At 35.3% G+C, this 15000-nt stretch overlaps 1 protein-coding gene across 2 annotated transcripts in view; it reads right to left on the bottom strand.

The window, feature by feature from the left end:
• The window catches only part of LOC137642616 (uncharacterized), a 45125-nt gene that overhangs the window by 10813 nt on the left and 19312 nt on the right, over positions 1 to 15000 (bottom strand). The window contains exons 2-5 of one of the 2 annotated variants that reach the window (XM_068375326.1): positions 13120 to 13181; positions 10025 to 10146; positions 2449 to 2549; positions 1 to 96 (exon numbers count right to left, since the gene is read on the bottom strand). The exon at positions 1 to 96 is cut by the window's left edge and continues 136 nt beyond it. In XM_068375326.1, coding sequence (XP_068231427.1) covers positions 1 to 96; positions 2449 to 2549; positions 10025 to 10146; positions 13120 to 13181 — 381 coding nt within the window. Of the gene's footprint in view, positions 97 to 2448; positions 2550 to 10024; positions 10147 to 10910; positions 11730 to 13119; positions 13182 to 15000 lie in introns of those variants that run through there. The other variant, XM_068375325.1, reaches the window with a different exon arrangement.

Below are 15000 nucleotides of genomic sequence, written 5' to 3'. Positions count from 1 at the left end.
TAATGATCATGCGACACACCATGTCCGTGAAGATGTCCGTGGACGGGTTGTCCAGCAGTATGGTCGTCAATGTGACCGTGGGCTTCTTCCAAATGCCTGCGGGGAATTTATTTCTTGAGTTGGTACCAGCTAATAATTGTTGTTACTAAATTTGATCTGTGTGAAGAGGTATTTGACAAGCATTGCAGAAATGGAGGTCCTTTCGAGCTGACCCATCAGATGGAATAACATTAACAGTGGAATTAAAAGAATATATATATATATATATATATGTGTGTGTGTGTGTGTGTGTGTGTACTGTATATATCATCATCTCTTCCTACGCCTATTGACACAAAGTGCCTCGGATAGATTTCGCCAGTTGTCTGTATCAAGAGCTTTTAATTCAATACTTCTCAATTCATCGTCTCCTACTTCACGCTTTATAGTCCTCAGCCACGTAGGCCTGGGCTTCCAACTCTTCTAGTGCCTTGTGGAGCCCAGTTCTGTGTTTGGTCAACTAATCTCCCTTGGGGAGTGCGAAGAACATGACCAAACCCTCTCCATCTACCTCTCAACATGATCTCTTCCACATATGGCACTCGAGTAATCTCTCTTATAGTTTCATCTCTAATCCTGTCCTGCCGTTTCACTCCTAATATTCTTCTGAGGGCTTTGTCCTCACACTGCATAGCCTCTACAACGTTTACAACTCTGCCAGTTCCTCTTCATGATTTTGTCAACACCTTCTTAATAGTTAAGTTATATATGGTCTTCCCATGGGTTCCCCTCTGTCTCCTGTTTTAGCTAATATTTTTATGGTATTTTTCAAAACAGAACTTTTACCTGACATTTTACATTTTGATACTACATGGGTTAGATATGTTGATGATATTTTTGCTGTTATTGCGCGTTCTCCTAATAAGGATAACTTTTTAGCGTCTTTAAACAATCTCCATCCTTCAATTAAATTCAAAGTTGAAATAGAAAATGATAATGAAACCCCCTTCTTGGACACACCAGTAATCCGTCCGGGTGTTGACTGTCCTAAATTCAAGATTTACAGGAAAGAAACCCATTCAGATTCATACATACATCCATTTTCAAACTATACAAAAGCTAAAAAATCAGAGGTTATTTCTAACTTAATTTTAAGGGCGTATAAAGTTTGTGACCATGAATTTATTGAAAATGAAATCCGTCATCTTTAAAAGGTTTTCAAAAAACATGGCTATGATTCTGGGTTTATTGAAAAGGCACACCTATATTATGCTGTAAAGGAAAAAGAACCATTTCTAAAAGTTGATGAATGTTTTCTTTTCAGGCCAAAACAAGAAATTGCTTGACACCTGCCTAAAAGTTGTAAAATAGTTGGAGTATACAAAAATAGCTTAACTATTAAGGTGTTAACAAAATCATGGAAAGGAACTGTTACCAATAAAGCATGTATATATAAACTACCATGTGGCTCATGTAATAAGGTATACATAGGAGAGTCAGTAGATTTCGAGAGAAGGAAAAGAGAACCTAGAGATTCCATTAGAAGAGGAGATGAAAATAGCGCTGTCTTTAAACATATAACACAGCAAAATTATCCAATAGATTTTAAGAAGATAGACAAATTGATATCAAAGCCTGATACACATAGACGAAAACTGATTGAAGCTGTTTTAATTCAAAATTCTAAGAATTTTGATATTTATCAATGTAATTTCAAATTAGATCTGTTTTAAACCATATTGTCAAAAAACATGTAACTATTGTTAAGGAATTGTTGAAGGATGTAAACAAACCAACGTGAAATGCTGTTAATTTTCGCTAAGACTGTAACGTTTTTTTTTTTTTTTTTTTTTTTTTTTTTTCTTTTTTTTTTTTTTCTTACGAACCTTTCTGTACCTCTTTTTAAAGAATTTGTAACCATTTGTTTTCTGTAGAGGAAGGGAGATGGTCCCTTCGAAACCTAAATATATTTAATTTTTCATACATTGTGGGTTATTCTATTTATAATAAATATACGGAAAATTGTGTATTTTAATTTATATATATGTATATATTCGTAACATTATCTATAATATGACTACAATTTTTTCCATCTTAATGCGAACTCTTAAACTCCTTCTTTAGTAATATTCGTTATAATGTTTACTGTAATATCGAAGAAACGTTGGTAATTTAAGAGAATCGTTATGGTATTCTGCAAGTAATAAGAAATCTTCAGTAATTAGAAAATGATGCCGATAATCATAAGATAAAAGAAAAAAATCTTAGGGATAATTTCGTTCAGTTACTAAACTATCGATAATTTAACTTAACGTAATCATCGTAAGATTATACAAGTAGTAACCAAAAGAGATAACACGAAAAATTAATTCATTTTTATATACGACTAATTTAGTAGAATTTTGTTAGTCATTGAAAATAGAATATTTAAACAAAAATTAAGAAAACGAAAGATAAGAGGAATCTCACCTTAACAGTTCGTTGCTGTGGTGCTCGTTGTGACCTTTGTGAGGATGGTGAAGATGGTGGACGTGGTGTTCGTGGTGAAGTCCTTCCACCTCTCGCATGACCTGTGGAACAAACTGTGATAACAGATCGCTCTGTCGAAAGATTTCTAGATGAAGCTAGATTTAAAACTTCATTCCTAGTCATCATGAAAAGACAGCAAAAATATTTTTTATTTGAGCAAAAAAATCATGGCACAAATAAAGCAAAAAACTAAATTTTAAGGAAACCATTTTTTTTTTCTTCCCTTGCATCCTCAGTGTCTGTGTTGACATTTTGTTACCAACATCTTACTCGCTTTATTAACTAGTCATGGTAAGTTAGTAAGTCTTCTATTTTTTTTTCTTTCGACCTTATTAATCCCTCTGTACTTTTCTATCTAATTCTATTCCTTGCATCTTTTTCCCTCCTCATCCCATCCATCCATCCATCTGATTTGCTCACGCCCCACACTCCTCCCCATTTCTGGTACATTCTTAGCCCTTTGATTGGATACACCTCCTCTCTTCTTATTACATGGTCATATAGTGGTGCAGATTTGTTGAAAATTCTTTAGTTATAGCAGAAATTTAGAAAGTTTAGAAAGTTGCCATACAGCTTCCTTTTTTCATGCCAAAACTTAATCAAGGTGGGATTACCCTAAAACCCCCTGGCGGTTATATTGGAGTCAATTACAGGGAAGATTAGGTATGTTTAGATGACTTATAGTTCTGTTTCTATAGTTTTGAGGCTATCTAATAGATATAGGTATGGTTGGCAATGCTTATGGTGCATTATTACCATTTACATTGATGTTAACTGAATTTTAAGTTGTATTTTATTGGTGAATATCAAGCAATGCCTATCAATTTTTTATATACTTTTGTAACAATGCTTGTAATCATAAGTTTTCGTTACTTTTCAAGTAATTATAACCTGCATGAATAAGATACCTACGCTAAGCTTTCCTGAAAATGGTCGCTTCAAACATTAATGAAACAAAAAATTACAGCATAATTCTGCGTACTGGAACAAACAGGAGCATTTGTTGGTACCAAAAAGAAGCAAATAAAATACTGAAATGTCCTGCTGAAAATGGGTACTAAAACGTGAATAAAACTTTGTCACATAACTTAATGAGATTTGGCAAAATCAGTTATTCATTATTTTCCATTATTCTTAAGCGACTTCATGATAGTCATAAGTGTCATTCATGGAAACTGCAGAAGAAAATATAATCCTCAAAAATTTGATCGTGCCGAGAACTGAGTAGTAATAAAATCCCAATAGTTAGAAATCCGAAAAATACTCGTACTAGTTATGCTTCAAATTTTAGCTAGGAAGTGCACCAGTGTATATTTTGTGATAGTGACCTTACAGAAAATTGATCAAGGGAGCTACAGCTGACACTGCACTGTTAAAAATTTGCCGTAAAAATCCTGGAATAAATGTTGCCAGGCATTTACCGTTTCAAAAACGGATATATTGACGTAAAGGAGTGATATTGCGGTTACCAACCCGTAAAAGATAATAACCAAGTAGGGTAAAAGTAACAGTCGCCTGTATTTTACTGAAATACGGCTAAGAACAGTATATTTTTACTGAGAATTTCCTATTAAAATTACGGTTTCTTTAACAGTACGGTGCTACTTTTAGAACTTCTGTTACATAGACAAACACCTCGCAACTATCAGCAAGGTTAGCGACTGCCTCTGACATGCATGCTATGGATGTGTACGAATATAAATCTTGTTCTACATACCTATATACACTTGCTTGTTCAGTAGATTAAAAAAACAACCTCAGGTAAGTTACTAAAATCTAGTTGCAGTGAAAATCAACCTATGTCATGTGATGCAATTCCATTAGCTAAACTAGTTTCATATATTAATGAAAGCCAAGATCGGATTTTCATACTGAAAGAACATGATTCTTATAAGGGTAGTTTGAAACGGTTGAAGTACAACCATACTACTAGAGGTTATTCTACAAGACTCAAGGGGTGATTGCTGAAAAAAACTCCCAGGATTAACAGCACAACATGTTACTTGCCAAAGCAAATGTCCTCTCTTCTGGTTGTGCTCACTCAGTCTTGAGTGCTTCTAGTATGAAAAAAAGACATGTTGTGCTTACGAGGTTACTCTGTACAGTACTGTATATATTGCGAGAAAAGGCATACTTTGAATTAAACAGCAATAGTACAACAGAAACTTCATGGTATGAACCAATGGTAGAAACATATCCTCAATTTGACTACTGGACACAAACAATGAACCTTAAACTGATGTACCGCCAGCTCATAAGGTTTCAGAGAGAAGAAGACCGAATGCTACATCCAATTATTAAGCAAGATTATTCCATGGTGTTTTGTTTTTGACCATTCATATTATGCATCTTGGTTGTTAATACATGTGAGAGATCTAAGCCAACTAAAAGACAAGCATCCAGAAGAGTCCCACGAGTTTATTAGGGGTAATTTCGTTGTAGAAATGTTAGGAAACCGATTCCCTATGATGGCAAAAGACCAATCAATCGAGCACTCAAATGATTTCATCAAAAGGAATAGAAGTACCTCTGGTCTATACGATTAACCATTCCTTTTGCTCACATTGATTCTAGCATCTCCCCGGCATGCAAAGATTTTCACTAATCAATATGAACTCATATCACAGAATCCCAAACCAAGAGTCTACAAATTAGATTACTCAGTGACTTGAAAAATCCAGTACAAGTCCTTATGGAACATGGAATTTTTTTTTCTACCTTACTACCCTTGATTATAAGTCTTTAAGAACTTCTAACGAAATTAGATGTGAATTTTATACTGAATTTATAGTGACAGTTTATTAAGGCCCAAAAAGTATTGACGAAAACTATTTCTTGTACTGGACTTTATACCTTTTGAAAAGTACCTTTCAAACAGAAGAATGTCAAGCACAACTCTGACTTGGAAACTCACTTATTTCTCTCTTTGTAGTCATGACCACAGTTTTTTATACACAAGTATAAAACACACACACACACACACACACACACTTCGTTAACCAATGCGGGTCATCTGAGAAAGTCTGATTTAATGGTGCGCTTTGATAAGACTAGCAAAAAGCCATCAACAGATGTTACAGTAAAAGTCGTTGATGGTCCAGCAGTGTTGACTAACCCGCTCAGTCAACACAATTTGGGAGTATTTAGTCAAATAATTAGCACCCTGTGCACAATCTCATATACCTGGATGTGTCAATAGTTTAGACTGGGTATGGGATATCTACCCAGAAAAACAAATTTTAAATCCCAAGCTCATGATCTTCTTGGAAAGGGCTATGAACAGAAATAGATTCAACTCTCCAATCTCCATAAAAGGATGGAATGTTATCCTCAGACATTGTGAAAACAAAATGGAAGTCTTCAAATTATTCAGTCAACAGTTAATCACAGCAAATCCAGGTGTGCAGCTCATAATAACAGTGAATGGCAAGGTACTAAAGACAGGACCTTACAGCACAGAGAGCTTAGAACCATATAAACTTCAAGAAGCTGACACCAGAATGTTCCTTCAACTAAATCATTCAGCTCAACATAGACCTAAAAGGCCTACTTGTGGACTATGGAGACAGGTATCGCGTGCATTACTATCACAGTATTCCCTGAACCAGCATTAACAGAACTTTGGGTAGCTTTAGAGATTGGATAGTACTTGCAGTCTTTGCCAATCCACCAGTTAGTATTATTAAAATAAACTTAAACATCTATTTTTTACATACTAAGGCCCTCTGAGCATTTTAAACCATATCTATATCAATAAGTTAACCTTAAAACTTTAGGAATAGACATTTCAGGGGTCACCTTCTTTCATGCACTGACTGGTTCTGAGACTACTTCATACATTGCAGGAGTTGCATAAAGACAGCATTGAAAGTGTGTAAGATGTATCCAGAACTTACAAACAGTTTGCTCACATTTCTACACAATCCTGATTTTTCCACTATATACTCAATAACAATGCAAAGTGTTGAACACTTTGTTTTACTTCTGTACAGCAACTCTAAGGAGCCACTAATGTGAATGAAGCTAGAAAGCAGATTTCATCACGAAATAAAACCCTAAACAATATTCCTCCAACCCAAGTAGCCTTATATCAAAATATGAGGTGTGCTACGCTCCAAGCAGCCTTTATCTTGGACCAGTTACTACAGCTGCATTAAGAAATTCCTAACCCTGTTAACTGGGGATAGGCGAAAGAATTTTTACCATGTTGGACAACTCATGAATATATCAATAAGCCGCTGTGTATGTAAAAAATATATGTACAGGTAACTGCAAATATAAAAAGACAAACTTATATCACACGTTTTCATGTAAATGCTAAGGTGCTTTCAGCAATAATGAGTTTATAATATTGTTCTCACTTCTTTAGTTTTTATTACACATATATAGTGCATTTTGGGAAAGCTTTATATACTACTGTATATACCATCAAGGTGCTCAGTGATAATTTTTCTCATATTTTCAGTATATGAAATCAATTTATTTATGCAGTAACCACAATTTCAAGTGTGGTATCCCTGTGAAAGGAAGCTCTTTACCAATGGCCGGTGGTTGAAAAAATTGGGGATGGTGCAGTGCATGATGTGTTGGGTCCTCATCCCACACTCTAGTAATGCACAACTGATCAAATCATGATTAACTTATAAACCAATAGTGTTACTAAAATACGTAAATCTTTTGAATTTTCTTTTCCCAAGTAGTCCCATAGACAATCAGGTTTATAAGGCAGGCTTTACACTTTCTACTTACAGTTTCAGGTGAATAAAAAAAAGTTGTACCAGGTATTCAAAATTACTAGAATAAACTTATACATCTCTTTTTTACATAATAATACTTTCTGGGTATTTCAAACTATATCTATATTAATAGGATAACCTTAAAACTTTAGGAATAGAACTTTAAATCATCTAAATCTACAATATAGTCTTCAAATATAAATCATTTGGAGACTGCCATGGGGACATGGGTGCCATTTTGAATTAGCTCCAAAATAACTTCCAGGGGGCATTATGTTTTGGCATCACCAAAAGAAGCTGCAGGTCCAATTTCACCATATCTGCCGAAACAGAATATCATTATATTTCTCGACAAGTCTGCCTTACTACATAGTATCTCAGACGAGCTTCGTTTGCCTTCTCTTTTGCATTATATATTTTAGTAAAGTCAAGAGAAAATGGCCGTCTATAGCATTTAGTGCATGCGCTGATGATATGTGGGTTGATTTGTTAAGTGCCAAAGTTTCTTCCCAATACAATAGTACTGGTCTGATAACTGTTTTATAAATCTTGATTTTTAGCCTTGATGGCAGTTTCTTCCATAAAACAACTTCAGTTACTTCTTTCTATTTTTGTCAAGCTTATTTCACTCTTTGTCTAGGTCACCTCTCACTAATACCCTCCTTTGTTATTTTTTGTGCCAAATAGTTAAACTTATTGTTCTGTTTTACCACTGTCCCATCTTCCACTTCTTCATGCCCTTCTCTTCTTCTGATTATTAGCTCTATCTTTCAAATGTTCAACCTCAATTATTTTCTTTCTAGGGAACTTTTCCTTACTAAAAAAAATTTCTTGCAGTTCTTCCTATATGTTTGCTATAATGTCTGTATCCTCTGCAAACATTAGTTCCCATAATTCTTATTTTTTCCTCAATCCAAATGTCAGTGTCTATAATGACGAGGAACAAGAATAGATTCAGAGTTGATCCCTGATGAAGGCCAATCTCCAGAGGCAATACTTCAGTCTCCCCGTATTTTGTCTTTATAGTGGTTCTTGCCCCCTCATACAGCCTCCTCACTAATCTTACCAACCTCTGTGGTGCTCATCTCTTTCTCAAACTCAGATGGAATAACCTTCTTGGTATCCTGTCATATACCTTTTCAAGATCCACGATTCACATTTAAACTTTCCTGTTTCCTTCAAGATACTTCTCTCGGATTTGTCTTACTATAAAAATAGCATCCACTGTTCTAATTCCTTTCATATACCAAAACTCATGCTCATGTATATCTACCAATTCTCTCTACCTTCCTTCTGCTATTCTTTCTAGTATCTTGTATACAGGTTCAAAAAGTTTAACATAGCTCCAACTATCTTCCCAGTCTTTTGGCATTCCCTCTACATCACAGATCTTTCCCAATAGTATGCGCACCTACTCTTTGCCTAGATTCTCCAGTGCCTTAATCAATTCTATTTTTACCTCTGACATTCATGCAGCTTTATTTACTTCCACTTTCTTTATAGCATTATCAACTTCACTCTCTCTATTGTTTGCTATTGGTCCTTCTATTGGAGGAACATTTTCCAGTCCCTCACACCCATTCTCTATATATAATAATTGAAAATATAGTCTTTCCATCTTCTCTTGACTTCCTCTTCCTCAATTAGGATATTTCTATACTCCTCTTTAAATAAATTAGAGAGGCTATGACTGCTGGTCTAAGAGTAAGACAAGAGATAAGTTCCAAGCAATCTGGATGTGTGTGTCTCCTACGTCCGGCCCGTCTTTTCTTCTCGCTTCTGCAATTCTTTAGACTATCTTTTTCCCCTCTGGTGTTCCCATCATCTTACACCCCTCTCTATTGGCTTTACCGTTTGAAATCACTACTGGCTATACTATTTTCCTCCATAGCTGTTTGAACCTCTTAACTCCATCACCATGTTTCTTTTTCCTGTTTCTGCTTACCAGTTGTCCTCCCACACACCTCTTCTGCTGTTGTTAACATAATCTCTTTCTTAACAACCCATATCTCTTCTGGCATTCCTGATATTCCATTTACATATCTCTCTTCTCTGACTCTTTCCACTTTATTTCTGAACTCTCTCGCCGTCTCCTCCTCCTACTTCCAAGGTATCATGCTCCTATTCATGGCTTGGGCTTTTCTTTTCCTTATTATTTTCAACCTAAAGTCTAAATTATCTATGCAGTGTCATTTCAGGATGATCTGCCCTGAAACGCTGAATGTATACTTAATTTAAATCCCTACTGCCATGTAGCAGATGACAGATGATCTAGACAAATAAATCAATACAATTAGTACAGAGTATTATCTAGTAATTACTAAATAGTGGAAGTGTTGGAGACAATATCTGCAGAAAAGGCAATTTTTTATCAGAGTGATAAGTGGGAAGGGGCAGAGATACAATTTTGCCTACACAAGGAGCAAAATTTAACTAAAATGCTTAGTAGTGTGTTTGAGAGACAAAAAAGCATGTAGACAGATGTTAAGGTACTCCAACTGTGAGTAGATAGTTTATTCAAACCTGCTGAATAAGTCAAGTAAATCCACTACCCCTTGGTACTATCAAAATTTAGATTCACAAAGGTCTCGCCCAAAATTATTTTTCATTAATGAGAAGAGAAAATTGAAGCTGAGGAAGTGAGGTAGCCACAAGAAGTAAAATGTTAATAGCAAATTCGTTATACAATCTATAGTGTATTAGGCCAAACATGGTAATATTGGTCCCCTATAAAGGGCTTACTCTAAGATGGTTTGAAGATTAAGAAATCGTTTACTAACCTCGTCATGCCTATCTTCCTTATGTCCTTCGTGTAAATGGCGAACTATTTCCTGGCGGATATCACTGACCTCTTCCCAGAGAGCTGTGATGTTTCTCACAACGAAGTTGATATCATGGTCCTCTGTTAAAAAAGATGTAGTAGACATGTAGTTAATAGTTAGTTTTTCATAAACACCAAAAAACTTACATGAAACTTTTTCTCTTTCTCTCATCTTAACTGTACAAATCTCTTATTTTCCTTACTTTCTCTTTCATTTACGTGATTTTAGTTTCCTTAAGAGTCTTGTAGTCGAAATATATTTTAAAGTAATGAAACTGATTATGAATGTATGAAAGTAGTTAACATGTAACAAAGTTGTCTGACTGAACATGTCTATTGAGGCAATGTCTCCGTTTTAGAGAACAATTAAGAATTAAGATCTATGTCTCCGTTTTAGACAACAATTAAGAATTGAGATCTTCGATGACCTTGGATTGGTAATCATTAATATTTGCCTTCTGGATAATGACTCTTATCAAAAGGTAACCTCCCGGCTAAATTCAGAGCTTCAAAATGTTTATTACCTCCTAAGAATTCGTCTGTAAAATATTGATAGCACTGATAAGGCATGTTCTTTATTTAAAGGTGCGGTGCATTTACTTTATATTTCCACAATCAAACTTGGAGTTGCGTTATTTAGAATTATACATATAAGTGAAAATTTTAACTTACAACATTTACGCCAATACTTCATTGACTCATGATGTCAACGATTTTACCATTATTAATCTGAAGTCTAAAATTTTAACCTATTCTTTTCAGAATGATATGCAATATTTCACCATTGATGATTCCTTACATAAAAATTTTAACTTTTTTTCTGATCAGACTTCAAAACACCATACCTAATCGAATGGGTCCGTGGAGAGGCTGATCAGCTGGAAAGATTTGTAGAATGAGCTCTCTCTTCAAAGGTACCTGAGTTGACACTTGGCATATGTACTTTCCCTCATCGCTTTCTCTGACCCCGTTAATCCTCAAGAACCAAGTCTGCCTTCTATCCTCGTAAGATGCCGATATGCGTCTATCGTTATACATGACGGCAGTATCAATAGCCATGACAGTGTTGTCCCTAACTCTGATCCAGGAAACGGAATGTATTCCCAGGTTCTCGACCCGACACCCAAGATAGACGTTGCCGTGCGGGTGAGCGCGATAGACGGAGGGTGTAGTTTCATCTATTGATGTCTCCAGAAGCCCAGCTCGGAGTTGACGCTGGACTTTGACACTCCTTCTCAGCTCAGAATACTTCCCGGTGTTACGCTTATCTCTTCTAGGGAGCAAAAGTGATGTAATGTTCAGATTCGGCGGCTTCATGTTCGGTGTTCTTTCTTCGCTGCAAGAAATATTCATTGACCAGGAACCGTCCATGCATAGGGCCATTCTTTGGGGTGAATTCCCGCAAATAATAATTGCCGCTCTTCCTCCAAACAGGAAAGTAACTGATGCATTACCAGAGTTTATGGGAAGCGGACAGGAAGCTTCTAGGTGCGGTTTACTAAAAACGACGGTCAATAGAATACAAATGGAAACACCTAACAATGCAGAAGCCATATTTAGGTTTTTGTTGTTTTCGGACACGATTGGGCAGTACTGCGATCACAGTTACTTTATTCTAAAGTTGTCAAATACCTTACGCCAGTTTGTTTTCAGAAACAGTCAATGGAGAGTAGATAATAGCAATAAAAAACGCTTTTCCCTTTTGCAAAACTGAGAAAATTTAGGGTTGAATAGAATATTTATTTCAAAGCGAAAAATAACCAAGAATGTAAATTTTACGATAACGGAATACTTCCCATTCAATATACGGTAGTTTTGCTTAAACTTCTGAACTTTTATCCACAAAGAGCTACAGATAATCAAACTTTAAATTTGTTTAATCTTTTGCCGTAGATTTATTAGCTCAAAGAATGAACCTCAAGAAATGAAAATGGGAAGGTGTGGATAGGAAGGCAGGTCAACCGCTCCAAACGGAAGATAACCTATTACGGGAGGCTGATCTCTCCACAGGGGAAGAATGGAACTGTAGAAATAGGAGGTCTCGGGTCTCCGTCCCGTCAGGCCCGAACGTCGCGGGATTACTGAGCCTGGCACTAATGGCATTGGCTGCTGAGGTTTTATAGCCCTGAAAAGGGCGCCCTTTCACTCGGGTTGAGGATATTATAACGAGCTTTAATGAGACGGTTGGCTGGTTGACAACCGACACAAACTTGACTCACATGATTTTTGTCTGGGTGAGCTTTCTCTTCTCGTTCAGAACATCTAACGGGATCGTTTAATTTCTTTCATGGTCCAGCAACAAGACCTATAGGATACGACTTCTATTTCCTTTTACTTCTGTTTTTTATCACTTCTTTCTCATTTGTTCCGTCTTGGGTAATATAGAGGTTAGGATGATTTAATCAATTCTTTCATATAGACTAAAAAATTTAAGATTTAACGGATTTTTTTTAACAGAATGATATAGATATACAGTAGAAATATGACCTATACAATATCCTTTAGTTTCTGAATATATATATATATATATATATATGTATATATATATATATATATGTGTGTGTGTGTGTGTGTGTGTGTATATATATGTAATATATATATATATATATATATATATATATATATATATATGTGTGTGTGTGTGTATGTGTTTATATATATATATATATATATATATATATATATATATATATATATATGTGTGTGTGTATATATATGTACATTCTATATATACATACTATATATATTTATATATACAGTATATACAGTATATATATATATATATATATATATATATATATATATATATATATATACAGTATATGAGATCGTATTGTGTAGAAGAGCGTATAAATACACATAAACAAGGATTAGACGAGAGGCGCCTGGTGTGGTTCAAAGCAATAGCACCCCTTGACCAACTTGGAGAAGTTTTGGCCATATTTCAAGATGCAATGAGTCCCATTCACGTCTTTATTTATGTAAAGGAGAGAAGTGACACTTTCTGACGTTCTCCCTTCCTCTTTCAAAACATAAAAAGAAGGGTCCACTTACCACTTGCGGGAGCTCCAATAGTAAGTGCCACCAGGGTGGCCAACGTCCATATACACAACATTCTGCAAAGACACAAAGAATGACAGTTAAAATTCCAAGTTCGATTTAATAATAATAATAATAATAATAATAATAATAATAATAATAATAATAATAATATCAACAAAAGTAATCAAAGATTTCTGACCTCCGCCAAAATCAATGGAGTCATCCTTGGATTAAAATCTATCCGTGGTGGAAATTTCGTCAAAATCCGTCAATTTGTTTTGACGTTATCTTTAAAATGGCGAAAAATGCCAATCCGAATCTAGAATCCAGATCCGGATCATCTTCGAAATTTAATGGGGTTGTCCATGACCTAAGATCTGTATGTGGTGAAAATTTAGTCAAAATCCGTCGTGTAGTTTTTGACGTAAGCCTGTCCACAGAGAGAGACACACACACAGACAAATAAATAAATAAACCGACCCGATTTTATAACCTCCTTACCGGGGGTAATAATTATGTTCTAATGCTACACTAAGGATGGCCAACCCTTTTGCTAAACACGTACTTCATACACCTCCAACGACAGAGAAAAATCTTCAGCAACACGCCAACTTCCTTACAATTACTTACAAGGAATTTCTACTTCCTAAATGTAAAATTATTTCCTTTAACAACTTCAACCTGTAAGTAGGTTTAGTCTCCTTCCTCACAATGCTTCCGAATACATCCTCTTCCTAACGTTTCACTTGAACCCATCACCTAAAAAAATTATTGATATCTCTTTTTGTCTAAATTGTTTTACTTGCAAAACTTGCTTACCAGAATTCATTAAATATCACATGAGATTGCGCTCAAAATAAATAGAAGAAAGCCAGATGACGTGAACGGAATATGCGTTGGAAGATGAAATATCATTGGAAGGAGAAAGGATTACAGAGGTAGAATCACTTAAATATTTAGGAACTACGATCCCTAATACAGGATCTTTAGAATTGGATTTTAATGAAATATTAAAAAGAAAATCAGACAATGGCTAGGTGAAGTAAAATTTGGAAATCAAATCGCCGGAAATTACATATAGAAATAAGTTTAGTGAGATCGTGTTACTGTATGGACATGTGTCGTGGTATGACAATGAAACAATATCCAGCAGATTTTGTAGATTTGAGAACAAAAACCTGAGAATAATATTGGGAGTTAAATGGCAGGGCAGGATTACAAATTAAACAATAAGAGTGATTACTCAAGTGTTACATGTGGATGAGATCATGGTGAGTGATAGATTAGATGGAGATAGTTAGGTATACTCTTCGCACTCCCCAAGAGAGATTAACTCACCAAACTTTCAACTGGGCTCCACAAGGCACTAGAAGTGTTGGAAGACCCTGGCCTACATGGCTGAGGATTATGAAGCGTGAATTAGGAGATGATGAATGGAGAAGTATTGATTTGAAAGCTCAAGATAGAAAACACTAGCGAAATCTAACCGAGGCCCTTTGCGTCAATAGGCGTAGGAGGAGACGATAATAATGCTGAATCTTACTATGTTGCAGTCATTCGTGGGATATTCTTATTTCTCACTCACGTAACCGTAGTAAAAAAATAAACTGTGATATTTACATAATGATTTTTAGAATAACTACAAGTAACTCAAACAATCATCACAATCACTCTATTGACATATATTCATGTTAATAGCGTTCAATTTTCCCGTACAAATTCTCGCTAAATATCTACTGCACGTGCCATTCTTTCGTGTCAACGCAGTGTCAAGAGGAAAATCCCATTCCCTAAAATTGTACTTACAGAATCCCGCTCTGTATATCTTGAACTAAACTAAATTGCAACCCTTTCAAAGATACTTTCCAACCATTTTAATGTTCATTGATAAGT

The sequence above is a fragment of the Palaemon carinicauda genome, chromosome 6 (genome assembly GCF_036898095.1).
Source record: "Palaemon carinicauda isolate YSFRI2023 chromosome 6, ASM3689809v2, whole genome shotgun sequence".
NCBI lineage: Eukaryota > Metazoa > Arthropoda > Malacostraca > Decapoda > Palaemonidae > Palaemon > Palaemon carinicauda.
The sequence above is the reverse complement of the archived record's forward strand: the minus strand, read 5'-3'. Positions and strand labels throughout refer to the sequence as shown.